At 43.9% G+C, this 18,747-nt stretch overlaps 1 protein-coding gene across 3 annotated transcripts in view; it reads right to left on the reverse strand.

Annotated features, from left to right (window-relative positions):
- Window positions 1–18,747, reverse strand: part of PDE7B (phosphodiesterase 7B) — a 457,009-nt gene that overhangs the window by 50,028 nt on the left and 388,234 nt on the right. For all 3 annotated transcript variants that reach the window (XM_038740710.1, XM_038740716.1, XM_038740725.1), the window contains 4 exons: window positions 8,452–8,603; window positions 6,053–6,116; window positions 3,071–3,166; window positions 669–769 (listed from right to left, as the gene is read on the reverse strand). In XM_038740710.1, the coding sequence (XP_038596638.1) occupies window positions 669–769; window positions 3,071–3,166; window positions 6,053–6,116; window positions 8,452–8,603 (413 nt within the window). The remainder of the gene's footprint in view (window positions 1–668; window positions 770–3,070; window positions 3,167–6,052; window positions 6,117–8,451; window positions 8,604–18,747) is intronic.

An 18,747-nucleotide genomic window follows, 5' to 3' on the forward strand; every position in this document is an offset into this window, starting at 1 on the left:
GTCTTTATCATTTAACTCCATTATACGAGACTCCAGACTGTTGGAACCTCTCAAAAATTTTAATCTACGCTTTATCCTCCATTTCTTCTGAAGTAGCTTCATCAGTATACAAAATGAAAAAGAGAACTACAAGTGGAGGATCTTTTTCTTTACAGATGGTGTGGCCTAGTGGATAGTGCACAGGCCTGGAAGTCGGAAGGATCTGGGTTCTAATCCCAGCTGTGTGACCTTAGGCAAGTCGCTTAACTTCTCTGTGCCTCAGTTCCCTTATCTTTAAAATGGGGATTAAGGTGCTGAGCCCCATGTGGGACATGCATGTCCAACCCGATTACCTTGAACCTACCCCAACACTTAGAGCACTGCCCAGCACATTGTAGGTGCTTAACAGACACCATAAAAAACAAAAAACACCATCCCCAAAATACTTTTCCCTGCTGGCCCTTGTTATTTACCGGGGACAGCATAAAAGGAAGTCATCCTTTGGGTATAAATATTTGTTGGAATCTCCCTTCTTGGAGTTTGCAGGCTGTTGGGTAGGGACCGTCTCTATAGGTTGCCAACTTGTACTTCCCAAGCGCTTAGTACAGTGCTCTGCACACAGTAAGCACTCAATAAATATGATTGAATGAATGAGTGAATTCATGCAAGGAAAGTAACGCAAGCCTTACCTTGGGCTCCTTCAGATAGCAATGCATCGCCTGTGTCACGTCAGCGGCATGGACAGCATTGTGATACGGATTGTGACTGTGGTAATCTTCTTGAACCATTACTAGCAAACAAAGAGAAGGATTATGCCTTGTCACCACTCTGGGTATTTCCCTATGAAACAGGGATTTCAGGAAGATTTAGGGGCTATTTCTGTTTCAAACTATGTGTGTCCAGGAGCCATGCAGCCTGGGGATCTTCTACAAATGCACAAAGCATGCAAGCTTGGCAGTCCTACTGGGCTGCCTTTGAGAGAAAAAAAATCACTAAAAGGATTTGTGAGGCCCTTGGGATTCTCAGCCTCGATCATAAATCACCTCTTTCTTGCTTTGGTGAAGGCTCTATTCAGAAGTAAAAAAAATATGTAGAAAAAGGGCAAATTTATCCACAGTACAGTTTAATTATTTTAGGCTGCTGTCATCCGTAATATATCAACAAGACAGTTTCCTTCTTTTTTTTCTTTTTTTGTAGGAGCATGAGGCCACTGACATCCAAAGCTCAGCTTGTCATTTGGCTAACTGACCTTGACGAAAAACCTGAGGTTCTCCAGGCAGAAACTCCAAACACCGGATTGGTCCGACAGGGGATGCCTGGCTATATTTTCACCTTTTTAAAGGAAAATCCTCATCTTCTTTCCCATCCCCGTTCCGAGCCACTTCGTCGGTTGGCAAAATGGAGTCCTTCAGGGATCCCTATGCCCTGGAGTCTGGGTTCGGATCATCAGCGTGTAGCCTCTTCTCTCTGCTCTTTCCTGACATCTCCTCCTTCCCCAAGCGATTTTCCACCGCCTTGGCCAGTAATATTGGGGACAGGACAGAGGTGGAGGGAGCAGTGAATTTAGTGCCCCACTAGCTTTAGCCTGGGCCAACCAGTTCTTAAACTACTCCTACCCCTTCCCTACCTGTGCCAGATCTCGGAGAATTTTGAATCAGTGAGTGGCATGGGAGGAATGGCATATGTAGTTTGCTATTTACGGTAGTCTCTAGACTACAGTCCTTTGGATTGTAAGCGTCTTCTGGATAGGGAATTTGTCTGGTATATTGTTATATTATACTCTTCCAAGCACTTAGTACAGTACTCTGCACACAGTAAGTGCTCGATAAATACCACTGATTGAGTGACTGTGGGCAAGGACCATGTCTATCAACTCTGTTTTATTGTGCTATCCCAAGTTCTTAGCACAGTGCTCTGCACACAGTAAGCGCTGAATAAATACCATTGGTTGACTGATCAATTGATAGTCTCAGGCCCATCAAACTTACAATTGTGGTCGTGCTTATGCCTCACAGTAATACATGACAATTATGAATGCTCTATTGGGATTTTATACTGTAAATACTGTTGTCAGGATCATATTCTTTCTATACACATACCATGTGATCTTGATTCTTGAGTCCTTTCTGAAAAGGCCAGTTATTTATGTACGAATATTCTCACTTGAACTAAAATGGGCCGTTTTAGTCCGAAAAAAACTCGGAAGGCATTTCTTTTTTATTACTCTGCCATTTGGCAGGGGGTGGATGGGGGCGAGGGAGAGTGTTCCTATATGCAGGGACAAGGGAGGGTGCGCATGCCAAGTCTGGAGGGACAGTTTCTTTCTGTTGCTTGGATGTTTCTTTCTCCTCCTGTGGCCTGAAGTCCTATGGCAATTTCTGCCGTCTGGCTACATGCACGGTCAGTCATCTCTGGGACTTCTGAGGTTGAGGACCAAGTAGTATGTTAATAGGTGCTATACAATATGGAATTTGCCAATCTAGCAGCAGGAGGAGGAGATGTATCAGGATAACAACAAGCTAAAACCAAAGATAAGCCGAAGAGGCACCCACAGACAATGCAGATACTATCCAAAGTCTGGTGATTTTCTTTGACTGGAGAACTAATGTTGCCTTAGTTCCTGTGTACATAAACATGTATTTAAAAAGTCTAAAGTATATTTGAGGCTACTCTTCAGGAATAAACTAAATCATAATGAAAATTTAGGGCTACATTAATGAGGCCCGAAGCCAATTTCTTAACATATCTGGACTGTGCTCCAGAGGTAGTTTTTTATGAAAACAACTTCACATTATAAATTGATCCATTTTATAAATCCTAACGCATCTTTCCCATGCCAAAAAGAATCTTGTTCTCTAGTTACATGGATCTGAGTTTAGTGTGCTTCTCAAAAGTTGTCTATCTTTTGATGAACAAGGGTTTTAGACTCTAAAATATTAACAAGATTCTCATTCTGGAATCTAATTTGATGAATATTTTTTCACCCAAAGGGTCTGAACATTGTGTGGCCCCTATTTTTGACTCATGATCTCAAACATCTTAAATTGCAGTCCCTTGCTTATTACTGAGACGGCTCCAGGAAAACACTTACCTAAAAACCTATGTAATGTAACCATGTCTAACTGGAAATGGTGAATAAGCCCATGTATGTTGAAGAGATGGCACAGCAATGTTACCAAGCTGTTTCCTGAAAGAAAATAAGACCATTTGTTAACTGACTTTCAAAATTATTGAGCAACACAGACTCTGGGGCTAGGCTTTCTCTAAGGAAAATCATTTCTTTGGGGTTTGAAAAGGTTACCTGAATGACCCTTAAGGTTTTCACTTGTTACACAAGCTAAATTAGCAAAGAACCTTTCCACTTGCTCCCATAGTTCACTCAGTGGTCGCAGGAAGCACTAGATAATACCTACTGCTTTGGAAATAGACATCCTTTTGGCTAAAAGGTTTTTAAGTGCCCCTGGTCATGTTTGAAGGCCATTTGAAGAATCCCAACCCTCTTGCATTCCCTAGGCTCTGGCACATACTGTGGATGCACTCAAAACTAGAAAGACTGTCTAAAAGAAGACAACCCAGATGGTTTTCTTGCACAGAAATTGGGTGGCATTGGTTTAGAGCAAATGACTGGGAAATGGTTGCTTCTCAGTTCCAAGAGTAGTAGGATAACATTATAGGATAAGAGCAGGGGAGAAAATTCAATCTCATTGGCCATTTGAAGAATTTGTATTTAGCGTGTGTCGAGGACTTGTTCACCTTCTAATCTGATAGAGCAACTGCTCTTAAAATAAAGAAAACTGAGATGAAAACATGAAAGTATCAGAACAACCACAGGTAAATGTCAAGTGTGCTAGTTTCTTTCCAGTTGCTTATGATTAAAGGTAGAGGCATATTGACTTTATAAATAGAAGACAAGGTCAAAGGAAATGAAATAGGATAGTTTGGAAATGAAATGGGATAGTTTGAAAATGAAATGGGATAAATTTCTAATTTAATTTCTAATTTATTTATATATTTATTTATATAGTGCCTGCAATGCTGCTATCTAAACTCTCTAACCAACTAATTAGGCTAATTTCAATTTTCTCTTAGAAATATATGTCCATATCTTCTGACTGTTCAGTAGGGTACAGGGAAATCATTTCAGTAAATCAACAAGATTTCTTTGGTTCAAAAAAACATTTTACAAGCCTTCCTTCTAATTATTTTGTTAGCTCTAAAATATCACATTCATTACCTAACAGCTATGTGTGAGTCTGCTGTTCAGTCAAGTATTTATGGCTGCTTTTTTCAGGGGACTCAGTTCAGAGGTTGTTTGGGTAAAACTAGCAATCAAACATTTCCCTCCCCTCTTGCCAAAGGTGGCTTTATTTCTGGGATTTTACCGACCTCTTGCCTCTGTCTCTACCAAATCAGCAAAGACACCAGGCAATCTCCTAGCCCTTTTTGTCTCCATTTTCCTCCCTTACTCTGCCCCTCCTGTGTGGTCCCTTGTGATTTAAACCTCAGAATCATAAACATCTTTGTTATGTAGGAGCACATAAAGAATTGAGTATTTTGGAAGAACTGAAGCCCACAGAGTTGTCAGACTAAAAGCACAGGCAAAGTAAAGTGGCAGGCTGAAGTAATTAATTGGGTAGTTCAAACAGTGAAAACTGCAAGTAGGAAAATGGTTCACTTGGCCCCAGTGACCCATTTTGGTTGTCTGCCACGTCATCGCACTATCTGATTGATGGCTCATATCCCTTAACATACAGAAGAAACCGAAGGCTCCCAGGGCAGGGATTGGTGTAGAGGATTGGACGGGAATTCTTCCATCATGGGTAAAGTCAAACGTTGAGGGTTCTGAGGCAGTATATGAATAGTCACCAGACTGGAACTTGTAGTTATAATGAAGGTATTGAAAACTTACTGTGTGCAGAGTACTGTACTAAGTGTTGGGAAAGATCAGTCAATCAGTGGTATTTATTGAGAGCTTACTGAGTGCATAGCACTGTATTAAACATTGGGAAAAAACAATTCATCAGGTAATCAATGGTATTTATTGAGTGCTTTTTGAGCACAGAACACTATACTAAGCACTGGGAAAGCTCAATCAACCAATCAGCGGTATTTACTGGGCACTTACTGTGTGCAGAGCACTGTACTAAGTGCTGGGAAAGATCAATCAGTCAATCGATCAATGGTATTGAGCGCTTACTGTGAAGAGAGCACTGTATTAAGCACTGGGAAAGATCAATCAGTGGTATTTATTGAGTGCTACCTTCGTGCAGAGCTCTGTACTAAGCACTTGGGAGAGTACAATACAACAGAGTTAGTAGAAATGTTCCCTACACACCAGGAGTTTACAGTCTAGAGGGAGCCTACAGTCTAGAGGGTACAGGTGGGAATTGTGCATGAATCCTGTTCCTTGAGGTACAAGACACTTTTATCTTATGAAAGGCTTCAGAAAAATTCTCATGTCTCTGCAAAGCTGAAGGGGAAAGCTTGCAGTTACAATGTGAATTGAGAGGGGCCAGCCAAACTGTTCTGGAGCTGAATTGTTTGGGCTGTATTGGCACAGTCATCTCTCCAGCCCCAATTTCCTGGCTAAAAGAACCAATACCATACTTGGCTTTGTGCTGTGCTTAGTACAGTGCTTTGCACACCGTAAGCGCTCAATGAATCCGATTGAATGAATGAATGAATGCTGGACAAAATGTGTAGAAGAGACAAATCTGAACCTCGGTCTGTTAAATCATCAATCGTATTTATTGAGCGCTTACTATGTGCAGAGCACTGTACTAAATCTGTTTTTTAAACTGCTTTAGGAATGCTGAGAAAAAAAGATTGTTTATCCATGATAACCACCCAATTTTGGGGACAAAAAGGGGGAAAAATGATATTAAAACTCTATGACCGAATTCAGACTTCAGAACGGGACTTTCATTTCGGGCAGCAGATAGATCAATGGGGCCGGTAATGAATGGTGAGAGGTGAATTTTGAAAATTTTGCAGAGGCAAGGAAACAGAGCAGCAGATGACAAATACATTTTCCTCATGGAAAAAGTCCTGATCCTGGGCTTTGGTGGCTTACCATTTGTCAAGCGATCAAATAAGAAAATGTCAAAATCCCACATTCCCACTTTGGAGAGCATATGCTGGAGAAGCAAACAGAAAGAACACAATGAGTGAATCGCATCCAAAACTGTAGCACTGACTTTGTCATCTTTGAATGTTCAGTGGGACTATTTATCAATGTTGCACAAAGTTTTTCTTTTAAACAGTTCAAGAAAACTACTGGATTCAGTATGGAATGTAAAACTGCATGCCAACCAGAAAATAGCTGAATTATACTTCAGCGTGGCTCAGTGGAAAGAGCCCGGGCTTTGGAGCCAGAGGTCATGGGTTCGAATCCCGGCTCCGCCACATGTCTGCTGTGTGACCTTGGGCAGGTCACTTAACTTCTCTGAGCCTCAGTTCCCTCATCTGTAAAATGGGGATTAAGACTTTGAGCCCCATGTGTGTATCCCCCCCCAGCGCTTAGAACAGTGCTTTGCACGTAGTAAGCGCTTAACAAATGCCATCATTATTATTATTATTAAAAGATGGGAAATCCTTTTATTTGAATCTTGCTTTGCATATAACATTGGGCTTATGTGAGCTAAGTGACAGAACACAAACCCCTAGGCAAGATCTTTGCAACTGAAAGCTATACTCAAAAGCAAAGTATTGGCAATATTCTGTGGTAAGGCCTATTGACACCATTTCTTAGTTTTGTATTCTAAAGGGACATTTTTCGCGATGTTGACTCTGCCCTACCGCTTGTTCTTTCATTGTCACAATGTGGTGGCTTCAAAGGATTTAATTTAAATTTAAGAATTCAATTTATTTGAAGCAGCTGGCCTAGTAGGAACCGAGGGCTGGGAGTCAAAGGACCTGGGTTCTAATTCCGGCTCTACCATTTGCCTGCTGGGTGTCCTTGGGCAAGTCACTTCATTTCTCCGTGCCTCGGTTTTCTGATCTGTAAATTGGGGATTTATACTCCTTACTTAGATTGTGAGTCCCATGTGGGACAGGGACTGACTCCAAGCTGGTTGTATTGTATCTACCCCAGTGCTTAGTGCACCGTAAGCACTTAAATACCACAAATACTTCTACTACTACTAATAATAATATTCAGCAATGTAATCAATGAATGGTACCTACTGAGTGCTTACTGTGTGCAGAGCACTGTCCTAAACTCTTGGGAAAGTGCAATACAACATATCATAAATAGCACTTCTCCCTTTTCTTCCTCTCCCCTTTGACATCTAACAATTTGGGATCAATTGAGAAAGTGGTGGGGCTTCTTTAATGGTATCTGTTTAGGTCACACACCAGACAAGTTTGTGGATTTGGGATTAGAACCCAGGTCCTCTGATTTCCAGGCCTGTGCTCAATCCACTAAGCCACACTGCTTCTCATGCTGTTTTGAGTTTTTTTTTTTGATGACCTGAGCTGCTCAACCTCATTTGACCTCAGCATTTACATTGATTCCATTATCAGTGCTCAAGCAGGGCCCTTGTGCAAAATACAGTGGTTCTAAATGTGATGCTTGATTTCAGCTCCGGGCTGTTCTCATTGAGATTCAAGTAGCCTCTAGTAACTTTAGAGATAACAAGAGATCTTTTCTTAGGGTCCCATCTTTCTCCCCTTCGGTGTTCCTTTAGAGACAAAATTGGCTAAACTTTGGCTACTGCAAAAACGGTTGAAATGGGGGAGAGGGCAGCTGGAGCAGTGGAGGGTTGGGGAGAGGAGATCAGTGGAACTGCAAACATCCAGAAAGGATCTTACTTCTAGTCTTTCACCGAGCTTTGGATTATTTTTGTCATTATTTCTTCCTTTCCTAATTTTAGAATGAAAATTTGGTATTTTGAGGATTCTACCAGCTGCTTCTGTTTGGGAAGAATAAGGTGGAGAACTACATCTCCCTGTCCTTCTCTGGGACAAATCATCAGCTGGGCTCAGTCAGTGGTCATTACTCCATTAACCCTGGCAAACTCAAGGGGGAGGGAGAGAAAGGGAAAGCAGATTTAGTAGGGGTTTTTTTTTTCTTCACATTTAAAGTTTGGTAGAGGTGCTGGGGGATATTCTCTGTGAAAATGCTTTTGGGCTTCCTTCCTCCTTCTTCCCTCAATCATTCCCTCATCCTCTCTCTTGATCCAACCTACCTGTCTAAAATTGGGTCTGTCTGAAATCAGGAGCCAGACCGTGGTGGATTCAGACAGGTAGGTGGGGAGCAGGGAAGGGCAATGCTAATCTCTCTTCATGACACGCACAAAAACCTTTACATGTGGGAAAATCCCATAAAGCCACAGTTTCTCCCTCCCCATCACTCCCACTCCGCCCACCTAAGGACCCTGCGGCTTGGAACAACAGAAGGCACCTCTTTGCTGAGAACTTTCCTGTCACACTTCTCTGAAAGGGGGGGGGAGCCGTGAAGTTGCTTCTTACCCTTGCTTGTCCAAGGTAATCCTCATCCAACAAGTGCAGAGGGGCCTGGGGGACAAACCCTCGCAGCAGCCTGGATGCATGGAAATATCTTTGAAAGCTCAACAGCCTCTTCACCTTCTTTTTGGTGCCAATTTCCCCTGAGTGCGGTGTATCTGTGAAAATAAATCACGGCAGGAAGCATAAGTGGAGGAGTAGTCAGAGCCTCACATTTGATATTACAGATTTCCAAATCAGAAAAGCATGAACACCTTCAATGCTGTTTTTGCTTTTGCCATGTGTTCAATGTTTCAAGTTTTATACTGGCCAGTCCAGTTTTTGACAGTCAGGTAACGATAGGGTGTCGGACGCCTTCGCCTCTGGTATTTTTATTCTAAGCACCAAACCGCCCTCCACCCTGACTCCTGCTGCCCAGTTCCACGGTTCAGAAGCAACACCTGTGTCCATAGGGACCTGGGAGGGGGATATAATGGCCCTGAATTAAGGGAGGGCATCAGTACCTGCCCCCTGCCACCCTTCCCCCTGAATGCTGTGGATTGGAGTTACCTAGGCTGGACTTCTTCAAAACAGTGGGTACGGCACCATTATGTAACACATGTGATGTTGCATGCATCTGTGTGTCCAGTCCCCTTCAGGACCGACAGATACCATACTAGATTTGGTTGGGCTAATTCACAAACAACATGGGGTTGAATGAATCCATTCCCCTCGGAAACCTGGCTACCCCGAGGCCTGGATTTTAGAGCACAGCAACTGCGTCTTAAAAATGGAAAAAAAGTGGCAGTAGTGAATGAAACCCAGGCCACAGGGGAGGTGCGCTGAGTAGATTGTAATGAGAAAGTCGAGAAAATGAATTTCCAAGCAGAGCTATTGCTTAGTGCTTCAAGCAGCCGGCTCCGTTGCAGTGAATCACCAGGGATAATGTACAATGGACTATATCGTAATGAACATAAGCAATGACCAAATGGCGATTTTTCTTAGAGATGTGATGAGCACCTAAAGCTGGAAATTTGGATGCACTAGAGTGATGAATTTTGACATCAAAAATAGCTGCTCTCTGACTTCATCATACTATTTGGCACTTGCCTCTTTCAATTAGACCTTCTGAACAGGGGCCAAATTGAAGGTAGTTCAGCAGTAAACTGACCATTTGATGTACTTCCTCTATTATGCTAGGACAAATCTAAAAGGAAACATACTCACACAATAACACACTCCTTTTGCTGAATCCTATGAAGTATTTTCAATTTCCTGGAAAAGTCTATCATTCTGATGAGTTCAAAGAAAAATTTCCTATGTGGCTGAGTGCAGGACAAGGAAATGATCTGTAGTTTCCTTGCCTAATAACTATTACAGCAGTTAAACAATGAAACCGAGAAAAAAAAATGCCCTCTCTTAATGTCAGGTATTTACATAATGGAAACAGAAGTAATCCATCAAAGTTCAAGTGACACCAAAAAGCCAAATGAGAGAAAGGGTGATTTCTTTAAAATTTCTGTTTAGCTCTTCAAATAGTCTGTGGTTTTACGCAGAGCCAAAAATCAGATGTTGGTAAGCATTTTGGTCACGTACTGCATATGAGGACAGCAGGAAGTTTGTTGCTTCCGCTCACTAATGCTGTTGAAAAACCACAATTCAAATTTATGTCTAGAGACTACCAAAGACCTCTGTCAGTTCGGTGACACGGTAGCCTGGGAGTGTTACAGTGACTCATTTTATCCTGAAGCATGAAGAGGAAAGCATGAGGATCCCCAAACTAGAGATAATATTCAGAACAGTGTTTCCCGACTATTTTCGTTCTCTAAGCTCAAGTAAACCCACCTATATAGGAGATCATTTATTGTATGTTCCAGAAAGGCAGGCAGTGCCAGTAATTCATTCTTGTAGATACATTTATGGAATTTATCAGCCCAGCAGGGTGCTCGCTGTGGGCAGGGAATGCCACCGTTTATTGTTGTACTTTCCCAAGCGCGGTACAATGCTCTGCACACAATAAACACCCAATAAATATGATTGAATGAATGAACGAATTTCAAGCTCGTGAGGCAAGAGCACAATTGTCTGTCTCTCCCCTATCACCCGATGATGACCTAGAGGTGTGCTGTGTGATCTTATTACACTGTGCCACCCAGATGGTCAAACACCACTTGCTCCAGTTGTAGCCACTTGCTGGGCCGGGAGGATGAGGCAGGGCCGGTGCCAGGCCTGGGGGAGCGGAGCAGGGACTCCCAGAGGTGCGGCAGTGGTGATTCAGGGGAGCTGAGATGGTGCTCCCTCCCCCTGATCCCACAAATCCACCACACACACAAAAGTGTGACCCAGCTTCCTGACTCAGCCTCTGCCATGGCCACCAGTTGCCGAGTGTGGACTGAAGAAAGGGACACCAGTCATCCCACTCCTAGAAATCCCAACCGGTGGCAGGAACGACTCAACCACAAGGATAAAGCAGCACCAAGCCCGCTTTTTCCCCCCTCAGCATGGATGAATCCTTCCGGCTCCACATACCCTGGGTTGGGCAGGCTCAGCTGTGGTCTCCCCTCTGGTGATGTGTGAAATGCCCAAGCATACAGCCAGTCAATCACTCAATCATATTTATTAAGTGCTTACTGTGTGCAGAGCACTGTACTAGGATTGTGAGCCCCCCATGGGACAAACTGATCACCTTGTAACCTCCCCAGCACTTAGAACAGTGTTTTGCACATAGTAAGCACTTAATAAATGCCATCATTATTATTATTATTACTAAGTGCTTGGGAGAGTACAATGTGACAGAGTTGGTAGACGCGTTCTCTGCCCACTAGGAGCTTACAGTCTAGAGGGGGAGGCAGAAATTACTATAAATAAATTAAATTATGGATACATTCATTCATTCAGTCATATTTATTGAGCACTTACTGTGTGCAGAGCACTGTACTAAGCGCTTGGGAAGTACAAGCTGGCAACATATAGAGACGGTCCCAATAACGGGCTCACAGTCTCGAAAGTCCTGTGAGGTGGAGAGTGGGGTGAAAAAGGATACAAATCCAAGTGCAAGGGCAATGCAGAAGGGAGTGGGAGAAGAGGAAATGAGGGTTTCGTTGGGGAAGGCATCTTGGAGGAGATGTGATTTTAATAAGGCTTTGAAGGAGGGGAGTGTGATCTGTGTGCTTTGCACACAGTAAGATGTCAGTAAAAACAATTGAATGAATGAATGTCTGTAGGATATTGAATGGGGTGGGAATTCCAGGATAGAAGAAGGACATAGAAGAGGGGTCGGCAGAGAGATAGACAAGATTGAGGTACAGGGAATACTGCAGTACAGTGTTTGGCATTATAGGAATGAATTGGGTGGGCTGGGTTGTAGTAGGAGAGTGATGAGGTAAGGTATGAGGGGGCAATGGGATTAACTGCTTTAAAGCCTATGGTACAGGATCTTCTGTTTAATTAAAAGGTGAATGGTCAACCACTGGAAGCTCTTCAGGAAGAGGGAAACATGGTTTAAATGGTTTTGTAGAAAAAATAAGCACTCAATAAATACCATTGCTTGATTGAAAAAAAAATGACCTGGGCAGCAGAGAGAAGTATGGACTGGAGAGAGACAGGATGCAGGGAGGTCAGCGAGAAGGCTGATACAGTAATCAAAGCAAGATGGGAAAAGTGCTTGGATTAATATTCATTCTTGCAGATCTCATGCTCCTTTAGGCAAGAGCACAGTTGGCAGTCCCTCCCCCGTCTCCCGACGATAGCAGTTTGGATGGAGAGGAAAGGGCAGATTTTAGCGATGTTGTGATGGTTGAACTGACGGGATCTGAAAACAAATTGAATATGTGAGTTTAGAGATGTGAGTCAAGGATAAGGCCGAGGTTATGGGCTTGTGAGTTAGGGAGGAAAGGGAGAGCAGCTCATGGGCTGAAGCACTCACAGCCTCACTGAGACAATCCTGCTGCCTCTGCACTGTCCCCTAAACCCCCGCCCCACAACTCATCATCCCCGTTGTTGTTTGCTGGTGCTTGCCTCAATCAATCAATCAATCGTATTTATTGAGCGCTTACTGTGTGCAGAGCACTGTACTAAGCGCTTGGGAAGTACAAGTTGCCTCCCCCAGCCCCTCAACCCCCACACCTCCAGTGCCTGGTTTTACAGGCCTCCTCTCAAGGAGGTGGGAGGGAGGGAAAAGGAGAGAAGCAGCATGGCTCAGTGGAAAGAGCGTGGGCTTTGGAGTCAGAGGTCATGGATTCAAATCCCTGCTCTGCCAATTGTCAGCTGTGTGACTTCGGGCAAGTCACTTAACTTCTCTGTGCTCTGTAAAATGGGGATTAAGACTGTGAGCCCCCCATGGGACAACCCAATCACCTTGTAACCTCCCCAGAGCTTAGAACAGTGCTTTGCACATAGTAAGCGCTTAATAAATGCCATTATTATTATTATGTTGGAAGAAGGGAAATTGGTGCTCCTGTAGTACTTGTAAACGCCTGGTGAGACTCTTTTTTTTTTCCCCCTTTAGGGGAGGGACATGCATAGGACTGCTGGGGATGGAAGGCTTAACACTGAGGGTGGGAAACCCAGACTGTGGAGAAGAGGAGGTGACAGATTAATGGTGGCAAAACAAAGATAAGGGAGTTAGGCTAGGATAAGCCTAGAATCTGGAAGCAGCTTGGCCTAGTGGAAAGAGCATGGGCTTGGAAAGCAGCATGGCATAGTAGATAGAGCACAGGTCAGAAGGTCATGGGTTCTAATCCCAATGCTGCCACTTGTCTGCTGTGTGACCTTGGCCAAGTCACTTCACTTCTCTGAGCCTCAGTTATCTCATCTGTAAAATGTGGATTTAGACCATGAGCCCCAAGTGGAACAGGGACCGTGTCCAATCCGATTTGCTTGTATCCACCCCAGGGCTTCTTCTAGGCTCTAAGCCTGTTGTGGGCAGGGATTGTCTCACTTTATTGATGAATTGTACTTTCCAAGTGCTTAGGTTGCCGACTTGTACTTCTCAAGCGCTTAGTACAGTGCTCTGCACACAGTAAGTGCTCAATAAATACAACTGAATGAATGAATGAGTCCAAGGACCTGGATTCTAATCCCGTTTTAGCCACATGTCTGCCATGTGACCTGGGGCAAGTTACTTCACTTCTCTCTGCCTCAGTTACCTCATCTGTAAAATAATAATAATAATAATGGTATTTGTTAGCGCTTACTGTGTGCCAGGCACTGTGCTAAGCACTGGGGGCTCTGTGCTAAGCACTGGGATTAAGACCGTGAGCCCCATATGGGTCAGGGACTGTGTCTAACCTGATTACCTTGTATCCACCCCAGCTCTTGGAATGGTGCTTGGCATATAGTAAGCGCTTAACAAATACCACAGTTATTATGTGCAACTAAAGGTATGCGTGGAAGGGTAGGGTTAGAATAAAGCAGGAATATAAAGCTAACACATGCTCACCAAAGGGTAGTCATGAGATCTAGTACAAAGATAGTGGAGAAACCAGGACAAAGGTCAACCAAAGCTCCTCCTGAAAGTCAGGACATCATCATTATCAATCGTATTTATTGAGCGCTTACTGTGTGCAGAGCACTGTACTAAGCTCTTGGGAAGTACAAATTGGCAACATATAGAGACAGTCCCTACCCAACAGTGGGCTCACAGTCTAAAAGGGGGAGACAGAGAACAAAACCAAACATACTAACAAAATAAAATAAATAGAATAGATATGTACAAGTAAAATAAATAAATAAATAGAGTAATAAATATGTACAAACATATATACATATATACAGGTGCTGTGGGGAAGGGAAGGAGGTAGGATGGGGGGATGGAGAGGGGGAAGAGGGGGAGAGGAAGGAAGGGGCTCAGTCTGGGAAGGCCTCCTGGAGGAGGTGAGCTCTCAGTAGGGCCTTGAAGGGAGGAAGAGAGCTAGCTTGGCAGATGGGCCGAGGGAGGGCATTCCAGGCCCGGGGGATGACGTGGGCCGGATAATAATAATAATGGTATTTATTAAGCGCTTACTATGTGCAAAGCACTGTTCTAAGCGCTGGGGGCATACAAGGTAATCAGGTTGTCCCACAGGGGGTCACAGTCTTAATCCCCATTTTACAGATGAGGTAACTGAGGCACAGAGAAGTTAAGTGACTTGCCCAAAGTCACACAGCTGACAATTGGCGGAGCCGGGATTCGAACCCCTGACCTCTGACTCCAAAGCCCGTGCTTTTTCCACTGAGCCACGCTGCTTCAGGACACTGATTAGACACAGAATATGGCCCCACAAACAAGCCACAAAAGGGATAATAATAATAATAATGGCATTTATTAAGCGCTTACTATGTGCAAAGCACTGTTCTAAGCACTGGGGAGGTTACAAGGTGATCAGGTTGTCCCACGGGGGGCTCACAGTCTTAATCCCCATTTGACAGATGAGGTCACTGAGGCACAGAGAAGTGAAGTGACTTGCCCAAAGTCACACAGCTGAGAGTTGGCGGAGCCGGGATTTGAACCCGTGACCTCTGACTCCAAAGCCCGGGCTCTTTCCACTGAGCCACGCTGCTTCTCTATCCAGAGGAGGGATGGAAAAGGAGGATCTGGGATGATGGAGAAAGAGTTGACCAGGACCAGGTGGGGCCAGGAACAAATAAAGGGAGAGAGAGTGTCTGAAATTTTAGATGCCTGCCCCTCAGGACTACAGCCTAATAAATCTCTGTAATCTCATTATGGGAAGGGAATGTGTTAACCAATCTGTTATATCATACTCTCCCAAGCGCTTAGTACAATGCTCCGAACACAGTAAGCGCTTGATAACTACAATTGATTGATTGACTGATTATTAATGCCTTCTGTTTGTCAATAAATCTCTGCTCATTTGAAACCCAGACTCCCTTTGCTGTCTCTGGGGAGGGTTCATGGGGAATTTGGCTTCAAAAAAGATCATGCCACCAGCTTGGCTCCAGGAGCCCTACCCTGATGGGGAGGTCAGGACCACATCTCCTGCCCCGTTGCTCCGCTCTCCTTGGCTCTGGCCTTGGATTCACCCCAGAAAGGGCTCTGGCCATTTGGACTTGCAGGACACAGCACCAACTCCCCTCGGTGAATTGGGCCTACCACCCAGAATTACTAATGTATTATCTCCATTTAGATAATAATAATAATATAATAGGGACATTTGGCAGAATTCACCCAGAAGAGCCTTTATCATCCTGCCCCCTGCAGAGTTGATAGCTGCCTGCCATCCTGTTGATAGCAAACATTAATCAGTCAATTGTATTTATTGATAATTTACTGTGTGCAAGACACTTAAGCACCTGGTAGGAGACAACCATACAACAGACACATTCCCTGACCACAATGAGCTTACAGTCTAGAGGGGGTGGAAGAGGTGGGTGGAAGAATATCCTTTTTACCAGTCCTAACATGGCCTAGTGTATAGAGCTCAGGCCTGGTCGTCGGAAGGACAGGGGTTCTAATCCTGGCTCTGCCACTTGTCTGCTGTGTGACCTTGGGCCAGTTACTTCACTTCTCTGTGCTTCAGTTTCCTCATCTGTAAAATGGGGATGAAGACTGTGAGCCTGGTGAGAGACAGGGACTGCGTTCAACCTTATTTGCTTGTATCCCTGCCAGCGCTTAGTACAGTGCCTGGCACATAGTAAGTGCTTAACAAATACCACAGTCACTATTAATACTATTAAATGGTTACTGCCCAGGCCCACTGGAAACTCGGTATCTGTATGTGGGGCCGTAGTAAGATCTGGGAGATCCCTTAGGTTCCCAAAGACCCGGTAGATTATGACTGAGTCAAGAAAGGTGTAAGAGATGATTTCCCCAAATGATATTCATTCATTCATTCGATCGATCGTATTTATTGAGCACTTAGCACAGAGCACTACTTGGAAGCATCACTTGGGAGAGTGCAATATAACAACAAACAGACACACTCCCTGCCCACAACGAGCTTTCATGACAGGAAGGGGAGTCACAGTGAAAATGTTCCCTTCATTTATGAAGCAAATCTGTAAAAACCTTAGAAATTGGCCTTGAAAGGGATGGACCATATTTCCCTTGAAAAACCACTCTGCGAATGGAGATGGGGGTGGGGTGGAATGGTCGGGAATATGTGCGAACCTGGATGCTGAACTAGGTTGGGATGGCCTTGTCGCAGAGGATTCTATGCAGATAATGCTGGAGGACATTTCAGAGACAATTTAAGGCCACGTTTGAGATTTATGAAGAGGGCCTGAACAATATGGCTGTGATTATAAGTGCTTTCCACAATTACTAATGTATTATCTCCATTTAGATAATAATAATAATATAATAGGGACATTTGGCAGAATTCTCAGCTGGGCCAATGCTCCAGTGCCTTTTCATCTCACAGTAATTCCAGGAACAAATGGCTCAGAGAGGGCCATGGGCCCTTCCATCCTCATTTAGAACAGGGAAGGAAAATGCACATTAAGCTATGCTCTACTGCTGTTTGGCTGGTTCCCTGTGTCTGTGTGATTAGAACTGGTCCCAGCTGTGAAATTCACATTCTGCTCGCTTGGTTCTTAACGCTTTTATGACTATCACAAATATGTACACATAACTGTTTTTCTGGCACATTTTAAAAGGCCTTCAGATACGAATTTTAGTTTGCACTGGCACTGCTCAGCACAGTAATTTGCAAATTTCACAAGCCTGAATTGGCTTTTATGCAAGGAATGTTAGTTAATAATAAATGATTTGGATTTTGAGTGTCTTCTCGGTAGAATTTTCTCATCCTGGGAGCACGTAAAACTTGGTACGGAACTACTAAAAAGCACCAAAATCATTGCACGCTGATATGGCCCCTGTCTCTGTACCAACTCTATCTGGTCTTTGTGCAGAACCCATGAGAAGGACTTAAAAGTGAAATGGTTAATAACCAGCACAGATGGAACCCAATTACAGTCAGAATCCATGGCTTCAGGGAAGACACAGAGTTAGAACTCAATCCTAAACTGATCCAAAGACTACACTGTAATGAAAAACAGGCACTTTCATTATTGTAAGGCCAATAGCCCCCGGGCTTTGGTCCATAAATTTGTGAATTTAAAATTATAAATAAATTTTAAACCAAGCTTTTTTAGTTGGAGAGTGATGACTGGGAAGCCAGCAACCCAGAAATGGTTAAATGAACCTGATTGAGTCATGCTGGTGATACCATCACCAGTACAAAACAGTTGCTTTTAAAGGGATAAGAGTGAGGCACTATTTAAACCAACAAGTTCCTGCCCCCCAGGAGGTTATACTCTGAGTCCTTAATTGGCACTCAGGATCTGAGGGCTAGACATACTGAAATAGGAGTTTTGGGTGTTTGGGTTCTGCCATTTGCTCTGCACACAGTAAGCGCTCAATAAATATGATTGATTGATTGCCATTTGAAAGGCCAAAAGTGAGATTCATTAAAATACCATTTTTAGCCAATGAAGTAGGAGAACTCCAGAGCAGGGCTGGGGGGGAGGGGGAGGGGGCAGAATAGTGGAATGGAGGAGGAGGAGGGAAAAGTGAGGAGCGAGGGGAAGCTGTTCAGTTCCCCATCCTGGAAAAACTGGCTCTTTGGGTCTTGAGTTTAGACTTGGGAAGGATCAATTGGGCTGGGGTGAGAAATAGCAACAGTGGAACATATGGATGATGGCACTGTGGAGAAGGATCAGGCAATCAGTGGTAGTGATTGAGCACTCAGTTGTGCAGAACACTGTACTAAGTGCTTGGGAGAGCACAATATAACAGAATGGCTCTGACGTGATCCTTGCCCACCAGGAGCTTACAGTCAGTAGATGACTAAAAACTGACAAGTGGTTTATAAAGGTGCTACTAAACTGCCAGGATAACATTCACTTATTATCAAGTCAACACCAAACTTCTTCCTCTATTAGTTTGGGAATATTGGTGAAATTAGATGGTGACATTCAGATCAAACTGGCAGATGGTTTGAGCCTTCTAGAAGGATGGAAGCAAAGGAGGCTTGGTATGTGTCTCCCACCATCCTCCTCTTCCCTCACCTTCTCCCTATCTCACCTTAGCCCCATTTCCATTCTCTCTACTTTTCTGCCTCTCCTTCCATCGCTCTATTCCCTCATAATAATAATAAATAATAGTGATGGCATTTGTTAAGTGCTTACTACGTGCATAGCACTGTTCTAAGCATTGAGGGGGGTACAAGGTGATCAGGTTATCCCACATGGGGCTCCTAGTCTTAATCCCCATTTTACAGATGAGGGAATTGAGGCTCAGAGAAGTTAAGCCCAAGGTCACACAGCAGATATGTGGTGGAGCCGGGGTTCGAACCCATGACCTCTGACTCCAAAGCCCGGGCT

The sequence above is a fragment of the Tachyglossus aculeatus genome, chromosome 2 (assembly GCF_015852505.1).
Source record: "Tachyglossus aculeatus isolate mTacAcu1 chromosome 2, mTacAcu1.pri, whole genome shotgun sequence".
NCBI classification, from domain to species: Eukaryota; Metazoa; Chordata; class Mammalia; order Monotremata; family Tachyglossidae; genus Tachyglossus; species Tachyglossus aculeatus.